General features: G+C 50.8%; 1 protein-coding gene across 4 annotated transcripts in view; it reads right to left on the minus strand.

The window, feature by feature from the left end:
• COL5A3 (collagen type V alpha 3 chain) overlaps nucleotides 1-17,978 on the minus strand; it is a 50,231-nt gene that overhangs the window by 13,875 nt on the left and 18,378 nt on the right. For all 4 annotated transcript variants that reach the window (XM_055371590.2, XM_063700979.1, XM_055371591.1 and 1 more), the window contains 29 exons: nucleotides 17,839-17,883; nucleotides 17,622-17,675; nucleotides 17,444-17,488; nucleotides 15,326-15,379; nucleotides 15,179-15,223; nucleotides 14,981-15,034; nucleotides 12,587-12,631; nucleotides 12,426-12,479; nucleotides 12,187-12,294; nucleotides 11,707-11,760; nucleotides 8,284-8,337; nucleotides 7,306-7,350; nucleotides 7,024-7,077; nucleotides 6,866-6,910; nucleotides 6,202-6,255; nucleotides 6,047-6,100; nucleotides 5,573-5,626; nucleotides 5,341-5,448; nucleotides 5,100-5,189; nucleotides 4,784-4,837; nucleotides 3,825-3,932; nucleotides 3,596-3,703; nucleotides 3,460-3,513; nucleotides 2,786-2,839; nucleotides 804-911; nucleotides 674-727; nucleotides 425-478; nucleotides 262-315; nucleotides 76-129 (listed from right to left, as the gene is read on the minus strand). In XM_055371590.2, the coding sequence (XP_055227565.1) occupies nucleotides 76-129; nucleotides 262-315; nucleotides 425-478; nucleotides 674-727; nucleotides 804-911; nucleotides 2,786-2,839; nucleotides 3,460-3,513; nucleotides 3,596-3,703; nucleotides 3,825-3,932; nucleotides 4,784-4,837; nucleotides 5,100-5,189; nucleotides 5,341-5,448; nucleotides 5,573-5,626; nucleotides 6,047-6,100; nucleotides 6,202-6,255; nucleotides 6,866-6,910; nucleotides 7,024-7,077; nucleotides 7,306-7,350; nucleotides 8,284-8,337; nucleotides 11,707-11,760; nucleotides 12,187-12,294; nucleotides 12,426-12,479; nucleotides 12,587-12,631; nucleotides 14,981-15,034; nucleotides 15,179-15,223; nucleotides 15,326-15,379; nucleotides 17,444-17,488; nucleotides 17,622-17,675; nucleotides 17,839-17,883 (1,818 nt within the window). The remainder of the gene's footprint in view (nucleotides 1-75; nucleotides 130-261; nucleotides 316-424; nucleotides 479-673; nucleotides 728-803; nucleotides 912-2,785; nucleotides 2,840-3,459; nucleotides 3,514-3,595; nucleotides 3,704-3,824; nucleotides 3,933-4,783; nucleotides 4,838-5,099; nucleotides 5,190-5,340; nucleotides 5,449-5,572; nucleotides 5,627-6,046; nucleotides 6,101-6,201; nucleotides 6,256-6,865; nucleotides 6,911-7,023; nucleotides 7,078-7,305; nucleotides 7,351-8,283; nucleotides 8,338-11,706; nucleotides 11,761-12,186; nucleotides 12,295-12,425; nucleotides 12,480-12,586; nucleotides 12,632-14,980; nucleotides 15,035-15,178; nucleotides 15,224-15,325; nucleotides 15,380-17,443; nucleotides 17,489-17,621; nucleotides 17,676-17,838; nucleotides 17,884-17,978) is intronic.

Genomic DNA, 17,978 nt, shown 5'->3' on the forward strand with positions numbered 1-17,978 from the left:
CAAAGTGGCCCAAGATGCCCAGGGGTCAGGGGTTCCCTGAGTTGGGTGCAGGGACCACATCACACAGTCACTCACCAGGATGCCTGGGGCTCCTGGAGGCCCTGGGTCTCCAGCGTCCCCTGGCTCACCCTGCAGGAGGCAAAGTGAGAGTGGGGAGAGGTCCCATCCTAGCAGACAGGGAGGGGCTCCCCAGAACGTCCCTGCCCAATAGGACTAGATTTATCTCTTCCCCCCGTGTAGCCCCTGCCTTCCCTCGCTCACCTTCTCACCCACGGCGCCTGGCTGACCAACTCCTCCAGGCAGCCCTGGAGTGCCCTGGAGAGACAGCAAGGGGTAAGAGCGGGACTGTGGAATCCCAACATCCTCTTCTTAGGAAATGGGTGTCCCCATCTCTGAGCCTTCCTGGCCCCCCAAGAGTTCTCACCTCTGATCCACTGGGGCCTTGGGGACCCCGAGGACCTGGAGCTCCATGGGGACCCTGTGGAAGGTCAGAATTAGTATCCAGTGACCCCAGGCCCCCCCCAAAAGGCCACATTGACCACAGATACCACTCTCAATGCTGGTGACCCTCAGGGCCCTTAAAATGACAATGTCCCTCAAATGAATCTAATGCCTGCCGCCAACCTATAACCCCACCATCCTCCCCCTCCCACCTTCCTCTGGGAGTGCATACCATGGACCCGACGTCTCCGACCTCCCCTTTCTCTCCGGGAGGGCCTGGCAGCCCCTGTGGAACAAAGAAGCAAGATTGGGGCACCAGGTAGGGAGAATCAGAAGTGCCACCCCCAAACCCAGACACCCACCTGCAGTCCAGGAGGGCCAATCACCCCCACAAAGCCTCTGACTCCGTCATCTCCTTTCTGCCCAAAGAGGCCTGGGGGTCCCCGGCGCCCCTGAGCCCCGTCTGCTCCCTGGAAGAACACAAACAGGGGCACATTTAAGGTCTGGGTCAGTGATTAGGGCAGAGTGAGGCTCAAGGGTCAAGAATGAGGTTAAGGGTTGGAGTCAGGGTTCAGATTAAGTTTAGAGAGGGTCAGTGTTGAGTTGGAGTTGGGGTCTAGGTTAAGGAACAGGGCTTGGGAATGACGTCAAGGGTTGAGTCAAAGTGTTAAACAGTGAGTCGGATTTGCAGCTGAGGTTCAGGTCTTGGGCAGGGTTCAACTGGGGTTGAGATGGAATTTAGGGTTGGGTTTGAGGTTGGGCCCAGGGTCTTGTTCAAAGTTTGAGTTCAGGTCTGGGGTCAGCATTGGAAGAGTGGGTCAGAGTTGGGGTTAAGGATAGGGCCGTATGTTTCTATTGTATGGTAATAAACAAAAAAGGACAGGTCTGGGTCAGGGCTTGGTTAAGAGATTTGAAGATAAGGCTTTTGTTTGTTTGTTTGTTTGTTTTTGTTTGTTTTTGTTTTTGTTTTGTTTTGTTTTGAGAAGGAGTCTCACTCTGTCACCCAGGCTGGAGTGCAGTGGCGCGATCTCTGCTCACTGCAACCTCTGCCTCCCTGGTTCAAGCAATTCTCCTGCTTCAGTCTCCTGAATAGCTGGGATTACAAGTGTGTGCCACTGTGCCTGGCTTTTTTTTTTTTTCCTCTTTTGAGATGGAGTCTCCCTCTATCACACAGGCTGGAGTGCAGTGGTGCTATCTTGGCTCACTGCAACCTCTGCCTCCTGGGTTCAAGCAATTCTCCTGGCACAGCCTCCCAAGTAGCTGGGATTACAGGGGCCCGCCACCATGCGCAGCTAATTTTTTTTTTTTTTTTTTTTTTGTACTTTTAGTAGAGATGGGGTTTCACCATTTTGGCCAGGCTGATATTGAACTCCTGACCTCAGGTGATCCACCCGCCTTGGCCTCCCAAAGTACTAGGATTACAGGCATGAGCCACCGCACCTGGCTGGAGATAAGGTTTGAGTAGAACTGAGGTTAAGGTCATGAGTAGAGTTGAGACTAGGGCTGAAGTGGGGGTTCAGAGCTGGGTTTAGGTTGGAATTTAGTCTGATTTTAAGGTTGAGTGTATATTGGACATCAATATAGAGGGGCAGATCAAAGTTGAGCATAAGGTTGAGATTGAACCAGATTCTGGGGTTGAGTCCATATTGGATGTTGGCATTGAGGGGAAGACATGGTTGGAGTTGAGATTGAGCCAAATTCTGGGGGTGAGTTCATATTGGATTTTGGTATTGAGGGAAAGACATGGTTGGGTTGGGACTGGGCAGGATTCTGGGGTTGAGTTCACATTGGGTGTTGGTATTGAGGGGGAACACATGGTTGGGCTGGGATTGAATCAGATTCTGGGGTTGAGTTCACATTGGGTGTCAGCATTGAGGGGAAGACATGGTTGGATTGGGATTGAGCCAAATTCTAGGGTTGAGTTCACATTGGGTGTTGGCATTGAGGGGAAGACATAGTTGGGTTGAGATTGGGCCAAATTCTGGGGTTGAGTTCACATTGGATGTCAGTATTGAGAAGAAGACATGGTTGGGTTGGGGTTGACTCTGAATCTGGGATTGGGTTCATACTGGGTGTTGGTACTGAGGGGAAGACATAGTTGGGTTGGGATTGAATCAGATTCTGAGGGTGAGTTCATATTGAGTGTTGGTATTGAGGGGACAACATGGTTGGATTGGGATTGACTCCGATTCTTGGATTGAGTTCACATTGGGTGTCAGTACTGAGGGAAGATCAGGGTTGGGTTTGAGGTTTGGATTAAGTCAGTGTGCTTCTACTGTCGTTTGCTCCCACTATCCCTCCCTTCAAGGATCCAGAGAAGGACTGAAAAGCTGGGGGCACTCACCGGGGGACCTGGGTGTCCTGCAGGACCCCGTATCCCTGGTTGTCCAGGTGGGCCCTGGGAGAACAGGAAACAGAATCAAAAATTTCCTCAGGTTTAAGATTAGAGAGGGCACTGGAGCTATCAATCACTGCCTCCCACACCCCCTTTATGAGAACAACTTCCCCTACCAGGCAGCAACAGCTACATCCCCCCAAATCCTGTCTTCTCAGCCACCAACGGATGGGATCAGACAGACGTCTGTCCTAAGCCCAGCCCTGGCCACAAGTTCCACCAAGACCCAGGGACGAAGCTGGCTCAATGATGCAAGCCACTGGAGCTGACATTCGGGGTGGGGGGAAGTTGGGTATCAGATGCCTCAGTGCCTGCCATGCAGAGTCACAGGCAGAGGGAAGGACGTGTCACTAAGAATGGAGAAGGAGGTTACCCGCACCCCAGTGCCTTTCCAGTTCTTTGGGAGCCCCAGCTATCCCTATCCTGTCTGCAGTTGGGTTCTGTGGACCCATCCCTCCAGGCAGCTCAAGTACCTTCTGTTGCATGTAATTGTCAAGATGGTACCCGAGAAGGCAGAAAACTCCATGGCCTCTCCTACCCCATGGAGAATGATCTCTACATCCCTGGCCTCCTCTTTCTTCTGCTACCCACCCCACCCTGCCTCACTGGGGATCTTCACTCACCACATCTCCTTTATCGCCTTTACTCCCCTTGTGTCCGGGGGCACCCACATCCCCCTGCAGAGGAAATGGGATGAGGGACCCAGCTTCCATTCACCCCCATCCTCCCCTGGACCCTTCCTCTCTGTGAACCCCTCACCTTGTCCCCTTCCTCGCCAGAAGGCCCAGCAGCTCCAGGGGGTCCCAGAGGCCCCAGGGGCCCTGGGATCCCATCTTTGCCAGTGGGGCCAGGGGGGCCACGTTCTCCCTGTTGTGGGGAATGGAAAGGGGGATGTCAGGGCAGGAATGTCCTGCAGGAGCCATGTCCTGGGATGTGGCAGGGCCAGACCCTGAGGAGGCCCTAGGAATGGGATGGGCAAGTCACTTACCGGGGACCCCTTCTCGCCTGCAGGGCCAACCGGGCCTTGGCTGCCACTTTGGCCAGGAAGTCCAATGCCTCCTGCTGGGCCCAAAGGACCGCGCTCACCAGGGGAGCCCTGAGAACAGGGGTGATGAGTCAGGTATAATACCAGTAGTAGCTGTCCTTTATGGAGGGTTTTTAAGCCACCAGGCACTGAGTTCTGAGGTTACCAGGATTGTATCTAACCTGTTCCCTTCCTGCAGCAGCCAGAGGGTGCCTGTGAGCACTTGAGGGGCAGGGCATATTCTTCTCCTGCTCAAGAACCCTCCATGGCTCCCATCTCACTTAGAACAAAAGCATAGTCCTCCTGGCAGCCTATATATATATATATATATATATTTGTAGAGACAGGACCTGGCTATGTTGCCCAGGCTGGTCTCAAACTCCTGGGCTCAAGCAATCCTCCAGCCTGAGCCTCCCAAAGAGCTGGGATTATAGGCATGAGCAACTACACCTGGCCCAAGAAAAGTGGTTTTTATATGTTGATGGCCAATGCACAGGCAAGTATTTGTTGGATAAATGATCTCAATGAGGTTTGTGATCATACATGAGATAAGGCTTCTCATCATGGCTATTTTACAGACAAGGAAACTGAGGCTTGCCAGGGAATACAACGGCCCAGCCAGTGAGCAACAGAACTGACCTTGGCTCACTGCAACCTCCACCTCCCAGGTTCAAGCGATTCTCCTGCCTCAGCCTCTAGAGTAGCTGGGATTACAGGCATCCGCCTCCATGCCTGGCTAATTTTTGTATTTTTAGTAGAGACGGGGTTCCACCATGTTGGCCAGGCTGATCTTGAACTCCTGACCTCAAGTGATCTGCCTGCCTCGGCCTCCATCATGGGTTTTATCATGACAATGTCAAGCTTCCAAGACACCTTGAGTCCCCTCCACCCTGCCCCCACCCAGCACATGGGGTTATACTTACATTGGCCCCCACGGGCCCTGGGGGGCCCTTATCACCCTTTAAGCCAGTAGGTCCCTGAAGGAGGAGATAATTCACAGTTAAGAGACTCCCAAGGGTGTCCCCAGGTCCTGTCTTCCTCTGTGGGGAGCTCACAGTCCCCACCTCTCTCCTGGGACTGGACACTGAGCTTTGAGGGCTCTGCCTTCCCCAGTTCCCTCCACCATTTTTTTGCTTTCATCATTTCCTGCACCCCAAATGCTATTCCCCATCCCTCCCCTGACCCCCCCATCCTTTCCTTCTCTAAGGGACATGCAGGAGGGTCTCCAAAGATACTCACCGGGTCCCCAGGGCCCCCCTTGGGGCCAGGAAAGCCCCTGAGTCCAGCTGGCCCTTCTTTCCCAAGGGGTCCTGGTGGTCCCAGTTCCCCCTACAGGAGTGCAAAGGAGGGAAGTCAAGCTCCAGGGAGGGGATGTCTCCCTCCAATCTGTGACTCAGGGCCCCCTCCCCCATGAGACTGATTCTGAGTCCTTGGTTGATCTTGGATGTTCAACCAAGATCTCCAATGGACAGTGTCTCACCTTGGCCCCCTCTCTGCCTTCCAGGCCAGGAAGACCTTGTTCACCAGGAGGTCCAGGGGGGCCTGGAGGCCCCCTTTCACCCAGAGGTCCCACTTCTCCTGTCTTTCCCTGGTGAAGAAGAAGGCTCCTGTTGAGTGGGGGTGGCCTAGGGGAGTCGCTCAGGAGTCCAGCTTTCCCCTAAATATCCCCCAACTGGTACAAAACAAGGGAGGTTTATGGAGTCCACTCTGACCTGAGGGCCTAAGACACCAGCTGGTCCAGGCGGGCCTGTCTGACCTTGGAAGCCCTAGAGAGAAAAATTAAATGCGGGGGCGGTGTTACATGGGGAAGGGATGGAGGAGCGGGAGACAGGGAAGGCCTGATAGGATCAGGAATCTGGCTGGGCCCGGTGGCTCACGCCTGTAATCCCAGAACTTTGGGAGGCAGAGGCAGGTGGGTCACTTGAAGCCAGGAGTTTGAGAGCAGCCTGGTCAACATGATGAAGCCCCGTCTCTACTAAAAATACAAAAATTAGCCGGGCATGGTGGCACGCACCTGTAGTGCCACTCAGGAGGCTGAGGCAGGAGAATTGCTTGAACCTGGGAGGCAAAGGTTGCAGTGAGCCAAGATTGCCCCACTGCACTCTAGCCCAGGCGACAGAGTGAGACTCTGTCTCAAAAAGAAAAAAAAAAAAGGATCAGGAATCAAAGGTTGAGAGGTTACTCACCAGTTCTCCTCTCTGTCCAGGGTGCCCTGGTCGCCCATCTTTACCTTGGTGACCCTGGGGGATGAGGTGGGAAAGAGTTGGGGCACAGATACAGGGCTTCATCCCTTCCCACATCCTCCACCCACCCAACCCCCAATGAGGGTGACCTCACTCACAGGGGGGCCCTTTGGCCCAGGGAATCCTGGAGGGCCTTGCAGACCAGGGAGGCCCTGAAATGGAACCAGAAATCATTATCTCATCCCTCCTGCCTCCCTGCCCACTCCCTGAGCCCCACATAATGACAGCAGGATCGAGCACATATTGAGTGCTTACTGCATGCCAGGCATGGGCAGGGCATTCTCCACAAGTCAGTCATTTTATTCACCACTGTAGCCCTTTGGGTTGGAGACTGAGGTTACTCCCATTTTACAGAGGAGAAAACTAAGGCACAGAGTGGTTAAGTGACTTGCCCAAGGTCACACAGTAGGTGAGTGGCAGAGCCAGGACTTGAACTCATGGCTCTCTGACTTCAGAGGCTGTGCTCCTTCTTTTTTTCTTTTCTTAAAGATGGAGTCTTGCTCTGTCACCCAAGCTGGAGTGCAGTGGTGTGATTAGCTCACTTCAGCTTCCAACTCCTGGGCTCAAGCAATCCTCTCATCTCAGCTTCCAGCATAGGTGGGACTACAGGCGTGCACCACCACACCCAATTAAGCTGTGCTCTTACCACTGCATTATAATGTCTCTTCATCTCTTGGGCTTGTCCTCCACTCAGAATCTCTCTCTCTCTCACACACACACACACATTCACACACACACACACACACACACACACACACTCACCTTTTCTCCAGGGATCCCAGGGGCTCCATCCTGGCCCACATCGCCCTAGGACAGAGTGAATGAGACTCAGGCCCCAGAACAAACTCAACTGGGAAGAATTTGGAGGGACTGGCTGAGCCTGGGGCATGGGGGGCCTTGATTGCCCACCCATCCCATACCTTGGGGCCTGGTTGCCCTGTGGCACCCGGTTGCCCCCTCTCTCCACGGGAACCCTGAACAACAAAAAAAGGCAAAGATCAGATATGAGGGGGTGGGGGAGCCTGGGAGATGAGACCAAGTCTTCCAGGTCCCCTCCCCTTGTGACTCCCTCTCCTGCCCGACCAGGGACATTGATATAACCCAAACCCTTTCCCTGCCCACAGATGACCTCTCCACTACCTTCCCTTCCCAGCCCTGTCCCCAAGTCCCAGCAGGGTAGGGGGCACTGTCTATTTTCTTACTGGTGCTCCCCGCTCTCCTTCCAGGCCTGGCTGCCCTGCCTTTCCCTGAAAATGAATTGTAAGAGAGAAAGCAGAAGAGAGTTAGGGTGCAAAGGTATGATGCAAACACAAAAAGACACGCAGTCACAGACCCAGAAAGCTGTCTGCCACATATTTATTCACAAGCTTTTCAGTCATACACATACACACAAATACAACTTATACTCAAAACCACACAAAGATCTCAAACACACAATTACAACTATGACTGCATCTACAGAGTACAAACGTGCAAGCATGTTTGCCCACAAGACATATATTGATCACAGCTGTGCAGTATGCATACATGATTGCATGTAATCATGGCATGCATTTGGCAATCCACAGCCTGAAGATGACACAGAACTCATCATGCAATACATCTCTTGCACACATGTATACCCACTGTAAACACATGCAGGCCTGGATTCAGCTGAGGACTTTGTCTTGGTAAGCACAGCAGTATACATACACTCATGTACGTACATACAATGTTCATTAACACTGTTACGATACACACATAGCAACACAAATACAATACATGCATGTATACCCATCACTCAGTGTGCACAGGAACACATACATGTGTATACACATGTCCTTTCACACATATGTACAAGCTTCTTGCACACATTTATGCCCACCATCATGCAAAGTGCATGCAGATTCATGCCCTTGTTCACCCAGGCACAGGCCTGCAGGCTGCGGCATTCAAACCCTGTCTCATCTATATTGAAAGATACATGAAACACATATACATGTGCTTACAGTCATATTCATGATAATACCATGTGTAATCACCTACATGTGTCATGCATTGCATATAATAGCATGTGTGCACACAAATGCTTCCAGGCATAGACACAAACACCCAGGGTCCACCCATCATCAGACACAACCACACATGCTGTTCCCCTCAGACAAGTTCTCCCCTCTCCCTTACCCCCGGTCATGACTCACCGACTTCCCTTTCTCTCCTATGGGTCCCAGGGGACCGGGAAATCCAATAGATCCCTGAGTGGAGAGAATTAGAAAGAAGACATGAGGGTGAGGAGTGAGTGGTGGGTGGAATTGGCCCCTCATACCATCCTTTGAGGCATTTCCAGGTCACTGATTCCAGAAGCTTCCTTGGTCTCTACAGCCCCAGCCTCCTACAAGGCAGCCCTCTTCTCTCCTCTCCCTTCCTCTCCTCCTTTCTCATTTCACTGCAGCCCTTTGCACTGGCTGCTGTCTTTGGCTGAAATGCTCGTCTCCTAGGCCTCCACAAAGTCAGCCACTCCTGACCATTTCGATCTCATTCAGATGTCACCTCCTTAGAATGCCTTTCTGCCACCATCCTGGCTTCCACATTGCCCAAGTCACCCTCTGTCTGTCACATTGTGCTATTTTGTTTTCCCAAGAACACTTGCGTTGAAATGACCCTTATTGACTTATTTATTCAATGCCTGTTTTCTCCCACTGTGACATAGCTCACTGGTCTTATTCGCCACTGCCTGGCACACAGTGAGTGCTTTTTAATATTTGTTAACTGACTCCAGTCTGTGCTGGAGGAACCCTTCCTCCACCTGGGGGAAGACATCACAGGCTCTGATATCCTCTCCCACACCTCACTGTGCAGACTGAGTTCAGATCAGAAAAGACAGTTGCCCAAGTTACGCAGTCTGTGGTGGCATCCCGCCTGAAAGCCCATTTCAGGCTCCCTCTACTCTCCCTTCCCATCTGGGGGTTCCATGGTCTCTATACTCTTTTTTTGTTTGTTTTATTTTTAAGAGACAGAGTCTCACTTTGTCACCCAGGCTGGAGTGCAGTGGTGCAATCATAGCTCACTGCAGCTTCAACCTTTTGGGCTCAAGTGATCCTCCTACCTCAACCTCCTGAATAGCTAGGACTACAGGTTCACGCCACCATGTCCAGCTAATTTTTGAAATAAATTTTTAGTAGATATGGGGTCTCACTATGTTGCCCAGGCTGGTCTTGAACTCCTGGCCTCTAGTGATTCTCCTACCTCAGCCTCTGAAAGTGCTGAGATTACAGGTGTGAGCCACCAACCTGGCCCCAACACTCTTCAAGGATCCTGAACACATGCACACAAGGACTTTCTAAAATCTTAGTCTATGCCAGGTACAGTGGCTTACGCTTGTAATCCCAGCACTTTGGGAGGCCAAGGTAGGAGAATCACTTGAAGCTGGGAGTTTGAGATCAGCCTGGGCAACATAGCGAGACCCTGTCTCTGTAAAAAATTTAAAAATTCATCAGGTGGTGCGCACCTGTCGTTCCCAGCTACTCAGGAGGCTGAGGCAGGAGGACTGCTTAAGTCCAAGAATTGGGGGCTGCAATAAGCTATGATTGTACTATTGCACTCCAGCCTGAATGACAGAGTGACACCCTGTCTGAAAGGAAAGCAAGCAAGCAAGCAAAAAGAAAGAAGAAAGAAAGAAAGGGAAAGAGAGAGAGAGAGAAAGAAAGAAAGAAGAGAGAGAGAGAGAAAGACAGAAAGAAAGAAAGAAAGAAAGAAAGAAAGAAAGAAAGAAAGAAAGAAAGAAAGAAAGAAAGAAAGAAAGAAGGAAAGAAAGAGAAAAAAGAAAGAAAAGAAAAGAAAAAAGAGAGGGGGACTCCGTGAGGGAGGGAGGGAAGAAAGGAGGAAGGAAGGAAGGAGAATAAAGTTGTCCATCAAAACTAAGTTAAAAGTTTTTTTCTCAATCGTTAAAAAGAAAAAAAAATCTAAGTTAAAGGAAAAGGAGTCAATGTAAAGGGAAATCACTGAAAAAAAAAAAAAAAACCACTGTCAAATCCAGCGTAGGCAAGATAACTATCAGCTCAACAGCGCAAAAATGTGAAACTCTAGGAGGATTCTGCACTCAATTATCTTCCCAAATGTCTATTTTTTTTCTTTTGAGACAGAGTCTCACTCTGTTGCCCAGGGTGGAGTAAGTGGCACGATCTCAGCTCACTGCATCCTCTGCTTCCCGGGCTCAAGCAATTCTCCTGCCTCAGCCTCCATGTACCTGGGATTACAGGTACCCGCCACTGCACCCAGCTAATTCTTGTATTTTTCATAGAGATGGGGTTCTGCCATGTTGGCCAGGCTGGTGGTGAACTCCTGACCTCAGGTGATCCACTCGCCTCGGCCTCCCAAAGTGCTGGGATTACAGCCATGAGCCAATGCGCCCAGCCCCAAATGTCTTTAGGTTCCTGCTCTACTCTAGAGAAACAGAATTCATCAGTGATATAATATGGGACTAGTTTAGGCAGAAAAATGAATCTCATCAGTGTCCTCACCCATCAAAACATTGGCAAACAAATGTTATGTTTTCATATAAGTACGTTTTTGCATAAGTACATTTGACTATAAGTTATAATTAATTCAAGATATGTAAGATGTGTATTTTATGATTCTATGATTCTCCCCTTTAACTGACTTTGTTGGTGAATGAAACTTAATCACACCAAATAAAAGGATCCTACAGTTTTATAATCATTGTCATCATCAGCATTATCAACATTATTATAATCAAATTGATAAGGTGGAAATTACTGGGATGTCTGTTTCACAGCAGAGAAAACAGGCTCAAGAAACTTGCCCAAGATCACATAGCGGGTAAGAGGGCATTTGACCCCAAGTCTGTCTGATGTCAAAGCTCACTTTTTAAAAAAATTTTTGAGACAGAGTCCCCCTCTGTCACCCACGCTGGGGTGCAGTGGCTCGATCATAGCTCACTGCAGGCTCAATCTCCTTGGGCTCAGGTGATCCTCCCATCTCAGCCTCCCAAGTAGCTGGGACCACATCTGGCTAATTTTTTTTTTTTTTTTTTTGAGATGGAATCTTGCTTTGTCACCAGGCTGGAGTTCACCGGTGTGATCTTGGCTCACTGCAACCTCTGCCTCCTGGGGTCAAACAATTCTCCTGTCTCAGCCTCTTGGGTAGCTGGGATTACAGGTGCATGCTACTATGCCCGGCTAATTTTTTTTGTATTTTTAGTAGTGACAGGGTTTTACCACTTTGGCCAGGCTGGTCTCAAACTCCTGACCTCAAGTGATCTGCCTGCCTCTGCCTCCCAAAGTGTTGGGATTACGGCCATGAGCCACCGCGCCCAGCCACATCCGGCTAATTTTTGTATGTTTTCATAGAGACCACATTTTGCCACGTTGCCCAGTCTGGTCTCGAACTCCTGGGCTCGCTCAAGCAATCCTCTCACCTCAGCCTCTCAGGGTGCTGGGATTATAGCCAAGAGCCACTATGCCTGGCCAAAGCCCACATTTTACATTCTCTCAGTGACCCTTGGGGTGGGCAGCTCATCCCCCAAGACCACAGCCTGGACCCCCAGATGTTAGTCTCTGAATCCTGCCCATATCCATCTCCACCCCCCACCCCCAGCTTCCTACCTTAGGTCCAGGGCGTCCTGGATAACCTGGGAGGCCTGGCACCCCAAGCTTGCCCTGCAGAAAGGTTATGGGACAAAGGTCAGAAATTGCAACCTGGAGGTCAGAGGCGGAAAGGTCAGGCTGGCTGGGGCATGGTGAATGGGCTAATGGGATGGGAGTTGGGGAAACAAGGTTCAAGTCCTTGCTCCTGCCTGCTAGGGGCATGTCCTTGGGCAGGTCATTCAGCCATTCCAAGTCTCAGTTTTCCTTGTCTGTAAAATGGGATGAAAATGCCTATTGCATGTGGTGGTTATGGAGATGAACACATAAGTTGCGTGCATTAAATTGCTCTGTAATGCTGAGCTGAGGAATTAAAGATGACAAGGTTGGTAGCAACCTCCTGAGGTCGAAGGTATAATAAAAGGGCAAAGGGCAAAGGGCAGAGGGAAAAGATTGGGGACACCTTGACTGTGGGAGGCTAGAGGGTGGAGAGTCATTTACCTTCTCCCCAGCTGAGCCTGGGGGCCCCTCCTCGCCAGCCTGCCCCGCCTGCCCCTTCGGCCCCTCAGGACCATCCTCTCCCCGGGGACCTGGAGCTCCGGGTTTCCCCTGGAGGAAAAAGGAGAGTCTTTAATATCCATTTTTTGTCCTTCCTGCTCTGTCTAGCCCCAGTTCATCCCCTCCCTATCTTCCCCGAGCCCCCCGGACCCACACCACCCCTCATCTGGAGCTGGTCTTACCTGATCACCTTTGAGCCCCACATCGCCCTTGAAGCCTGGGAAGCCGTCCTCTCCCTGGGTGGGAGAGACAGAGGCCAGAAGTGAGGGCCTCGGGGAAGGGACACAACCAGGACCCCATGATTGGGACTCCCTCTCCTCTGATGAGTTCCTTCTCTCCTCACCTTCTCGCCTTTCTCCCCCTGGAGGCCCCGGTTGCCTGAAGTGCCCTGGAAAATAAAATAAAAAAAAAAGCTCTCAAGCCTCTTCCCTGCTTAAGAAGTGACCCAGACTCAGTCCCCTGCTCTAAAGCAGCCAGGATAGTCCCAAGAGGATGCTAGGCAGAAGCTGGGAGGGGCAGCTTCAGAAGAAATGATCTTTCCCCAGAGGCCCCTCCCTCCCCACTGGAGGCCTCTCAAGGTCATCTGTGCGGGGGTGTGCAGGGAAGGCCAAATTTCCAAGTAAGTGATTCCCATCTCCTGGAGACGCTTTGTCCACAGTTCCTTCTGGCAGGAGAAAGAGGATGAACATTCCAGGCCCGGACCTCATTATAAAGGCAAAGGCATGTTCCCCATTGTGCCAGCTACAAGGCGACTCTGTGCTTGGCAACAAGATGACCTCTGTGCTTGGCTATGGAGAGAGCGCTTAGTTCAAGTCTGGATGCTGCTCACACCAAACTCTGAAAACTGCACTTGGCTACAACATCTCTGAGCTCAGCGGGCTACAATGAAATTGCGCTTGGATACAATACAACCCATGTGGTTAGTCTCCAGCTACAGAGAAATTCACTTGATCACAATGTAACTGAGCTTCGCTACAAGTTGTTCTCCAGCTTTGGCTACAGTGTAACTAGACTCAACTACAACATAGGGGTTGGCTACAATGTAACTAGACTCAACTACAACATAGGGGTCAATTAATGTTACTAGAGGCTGGGCATGGTGGCTTACACCTGTAATCCCAACATTTTGGGAGGCAGAGGCTGGAGGATTGCTTGAGCCCAGGAGTTCCAGAACAGCCTGGGCAACATAGGAAAACCTCATCTATACAAAAAGTACAAAAAAAAAGAAAAAAGGTAGCCGGATGTGGTGACATGCACCTATAGTCCCAGCTACCTGGGAGGGTGAGGTGGGAGGACTGATTGAGCCTGGGAGCTCCAGGCTGCAGTGAGTGAACTGTGATGGTGGTACTGCACTCCAGCATGGGTAACAGAGTGAGACGCTGTCTCAATAATAATAATAATAATAATAATCAAATGAAAAAACTGCCAAGCCTGGTGGGATACGCCTATAGTCCTAGCTATTCAGGAGGCTAAAGTGAGGGGATTACTTGAGCACGGGAGTTCAAGGCTGCAGTGAGCCATCATTATGCTACTATATTCCAGCCTGGGCAACAGAGAAGACCCTGTCTCTAAAAAATAAAACATTTAGGGCCGGGTGTGGTGGCTCATGCCTGTAATCCCAGCACTTTGAGAGGCCGAGGCGGGCGGATCACCTGAGGTCAGGCGTTCAAGACCAGCCTGACCAACATGGAGAAACCCTGTCTCTATTAAAAATACAAAAATTAGCCAGGCATGGTGGCACATGCCTGTAATACCACTACTCGAGAGGCTGAGGCGGGAGAATCGCTTGAACCTGGGAGGCAGAGGTTGCGGTGAGCCCAGGTGGCATCATTGCACTCTAGCCTGGGCAACAAGAGCAGAACCAGGTCTCAAAAACAAAAACAAAAAAAGATTAAAAATGTAACTATGCTTGGCTACAATGTAACTCTGAGGGTGATGCTTGCCAGACTCTGTGCCTGCTACAGTATAGCCAATTCCTTGATTATAGTGTGTCTAAGCTTGTCTAATGCACACATGTTCAGGTAAATTACATCTGTATTTGGCTACAATGTCACTGGACTCAGCTTCCATATGGATATGAACTCTAATGCCCCTGCACCTCTATTTAGCCAGGTTGCAGCTCTTGGCTTAACCCAGCATACTGTGCTTATGTGATTCTGAGCTTGGGTTAGAACACAACCCTCGGGCCAGGCACAGTGGCTCATGCCTGTAATCCCAGCACTTTGGGAAGCCAAGGAGGGTGGATCACCTGAGGTCAGGAGTTCGAGACCAGCCTGGCCAACATGGTGAAACCCTGTCTCTACTAAAAATACAAAAATTACCCAGGAGTGGTGGTGCATGCCTGCAGTCCCAGCTACTCAGGAAGCTGAGGCAGTAGAATCGCTTGAATCCAGGAGGAGGCAGAGGTTGCAGTGAGTGGAGATCACTCCACTGCACTCCAGCCTGGGCAACAAAGCGAGACTCTGTCTCAAAAAAAAAAAAAGAAAAGGAAAAAGGAAAAAAGAAAAGAAAGAAATGTGTTTGGCCTCTAATGGGCTTAGCTGTTCTAACAACAAGGTGACAACCACACTGTAAGGCTGTCCTTGGCTGTGCAGCTCCAAACCCCAGTCCCACTACATTTGGCCTGGCCAACTGATTCCCCTCTCCACACATCCAGAAGTTTCTGATGGAGCTGCATCGTATGCCTGAACCCAAAGCTGGTAAATCACTCATATCTGCAAGCCCCGGTATCACCTACCTTCACTCCCCGAGGTCCAGGATAGCCCGGAGGGCCTGCTGACCCTGGTGGACCCTGGGAGGAAAATAAGGTCAGTGCCATTCTAGACAGTCCTTTCCACATTCTAAGAGTCCTCATCTCTCTCCTCTGTGGCCCCTGACTGCAGGCCCTGCCTCCCGACCCTCGTCCCCAACCCAGCCTAACCTCCTGATCACTCACCTGAGCCCCTTTCTCTCCCGTGGGGCCCTCATGTCCTGGGTGACCCTGGGGAAGAAACATTCTAAGTTGTCAGAGACCAAAACTTGCCATTCCAATTCCCAAGACTCCCCTTTCTCCTTCCTCCTTTTCCCAGCTCGTGGTTCTCACCGGAGGGCCATCGGATCCTGGGAGGCCTGGAATTCCTGGGTTTCCAGGGGGACCCTGAAAGAAGATGAACAGCAGGGGAGAGACAGAGGTGCTCAAAGCCCTGGAGCACCACTAGGATCTACGCAGACATGCAGCCGCCTCAAGGTTAAGAAATAAGCAGACCTCACTGGCCAGGAAATCTATCCCAGCTCTGCCCAAACTTGCTGTGTGACCCCAGGCAAGCCCATTTCCCTCTCTGATCCTCAGAAATCCACTGCCTCTGGGAAGGTTGCAAGGAAGAACAAAAAAACAGTACAAGATTGATAGCACAACAGGGTAACTATAGTCAATTATATGTCGCCCAGGTTGGAGTGCAGTAGCATGATCTCAGCTCACTGCAACCTCTTCCCAGGCTCAAGTGATTCTCCTGCCTCAGCTTCTCGAGTAGCTGGGACTACAGCACCCGGCTAATTTTTGTAATTTTATTAGAGATGGAGTTTCACTATGCTGGCCAGGCTGGTCTCAAACTCCTGACCTCAAGTGATCCACCCACCTCGGCCTCCCAAAGTGCTGAGATTACAGGCGTGAGCCACTGTGCCCGGCTTCAGTAATAATTTACTTGTACATTTAAAAATAACTAAAAGAGGCCGGGCGTGGTGGCTCACACCTGTAATCCCAGCACTTTAGAAGGCCGAGGAGGGTGGATCACCTTAGGTCAGGAGTTCAAGACCAGCCTGGCCAACATAGTGAAACCCCGTTTCTACTGAAAATACAAAAATTAGCTGGGCGTAGTCGTGGGCACCTGTAATCCCAGCTACTTGGGAGGCTGAGGTGGGAGAATCACTTGAACCCGGGAGGTGGAGGTTGCAGTGAGCTGAGATCATGCCATTGCACTCCAGCCTGGACAACAAGAGTGAAATTCTGTCAAAAAAAAACTAAAATAGTATAACTGGATTGTTTGTAACACAAAGAATAAATACTTGAGGGGATGGATACTACATGACATGATTCTTATGCGCATGCCTGTATCAAAACATCTCATGCACTCCATAAGTATATACCTACTATGTACCCACAAAGATAATAAATAAAATTAATTTTTTTTTTTTGAGGTGGAGTCTCGCTCTGTCGCCCAGGCTGGAGTGCAGTGGCACGATCTCGGCTCACTGCAAGCTCCGCCTCCCAGGTTCATGCCATTCTCCTGACTCAGCCTCCCGAGTAGCTGGGACTACAGGCGCGCGCCACCACACCCGGCTAATTTTTTTGTATTTTTAGTAGAGACAGGGTTTCACCATGTTAGCCAGGATGGTCTCGATCTCCTGACCTCGTGATCCCCCCATCTCAGCCTCCCAAAGTGCTAGGATTACAGGTGTGATCCACCGCACCTGACCAATAAAATTAAATTAAAACAGTGCAAGAGACATGTTGAAATAGAAGCTTCACAGCCACGCCCCTTTCTTTAAAAATGCCCAGCCAGGCATGATGGCTCTCGCCTGTAATCCCAGCATTTTGGGGGGCCAAGGCAGATGAACTGCATGAGCCCAGGAGTTCAAGACCAGCCTGGGCAACACAGGCAGACCCCATCTCTACAAAAAAAAGAACATAAGAAAAGAAAAGAAAAATTAGCCAGGCACAGTGGCATGCACTGATAGTCCCAGCTACTCGGGTGGATGAGGTGGGAGAACCACCTCGCCTGGGGAAGTCAAGGCTGCAGTGAGGCATTATTGAGCCACTGCACTCCAGCCTGGGCGACAGAGTGAGACCCTGTCCACGCCCCCCAAAAAAAGATATGTGCAGAAAGAAGTGTGTCTGCCAGGGAAGGCGGAAGCAGATGTGCCAGGGAACAAAGATGAGACCCACAGGGCCTGTGCCTCTTGGTAATATCTTCTGTGACAGGCTTCTGTGGGCTCTCTGTATCCTGACAATATCCCTTATGTGAGCTAGCCTTGGTGGGTTTCTGTTTCTTGCAACCAATCCTTCCCCAACAAGGACACTTTGTAACTCCGGGCTGGTTTAGGGAATGTTGCAGTTTATCACTATCCAGAGCTAACAGAGGGGTCTTGGTGGGAAGATTTTCCTGGCAACAGAGTTGAAGGAAGAAGACTTGAGGAGGTCGCGGTAGGTGGAGCTGTCACTCACCTTCTCCCCAGGAGTGCCAATGAGTCCCTGGGGACCGGGGAGTCCCTGGGGACAGAAAAAGAAGATGAGGGAAGGCATAAGAAAGAAGCGGTGAGTGTGGAGGTTGGGAAGCCTGGTCATGGTCTAAGGTCTTAACTGACCACTCCCATGCCCCATTATTGGGAAAGACAGTTCACACCTGGGACCCATGGTTTCCCTGCTGTCCCGGAGGGCCTGGTTCTCCTGGAGGACCCTGGGGAGAAAGTGGGGTTTCAGTGAAGCTAAGAGGGGTCATGGTGTTGAGGCGTTAGTGAAATTGACTTGGTGGGGGGTCAGTCATGGAAGGGAATAGGGATGTGGACAATCGGGGTCAGAGTGTCAGAAGGGTCAGAGGTCAAAGGGCACAGGGCACGTACCACATTGCCTTTGGCACCAGGAGCACCATCAATTCCAGTCACACCCTAGGGGAAAAGAGGATGTGAGACCAAGACAGAGCAACAAGCTGGGAGCCTGAGTCTGAGACACCGAGAGATGCAGGTGGAAAGGTGAGCAGGGC

The sequence above is a fragment of the Gorilla gorilla genome, chromosome 20 (assembly GCF_029281585.2).
Source record: "Gorilla gorilla gorilla isolate KB3781 chromosome 20, NHGRI_mGorGor1-v2.1_pri, whole genome shotgun sequence".
Taxonomy (NCBI): domain Eukaryota; kingdom Metazoa; phylum Chordata; class Mammalia; order Primates; family Hominidae; genus Gorilla; species Gorilla gorilla.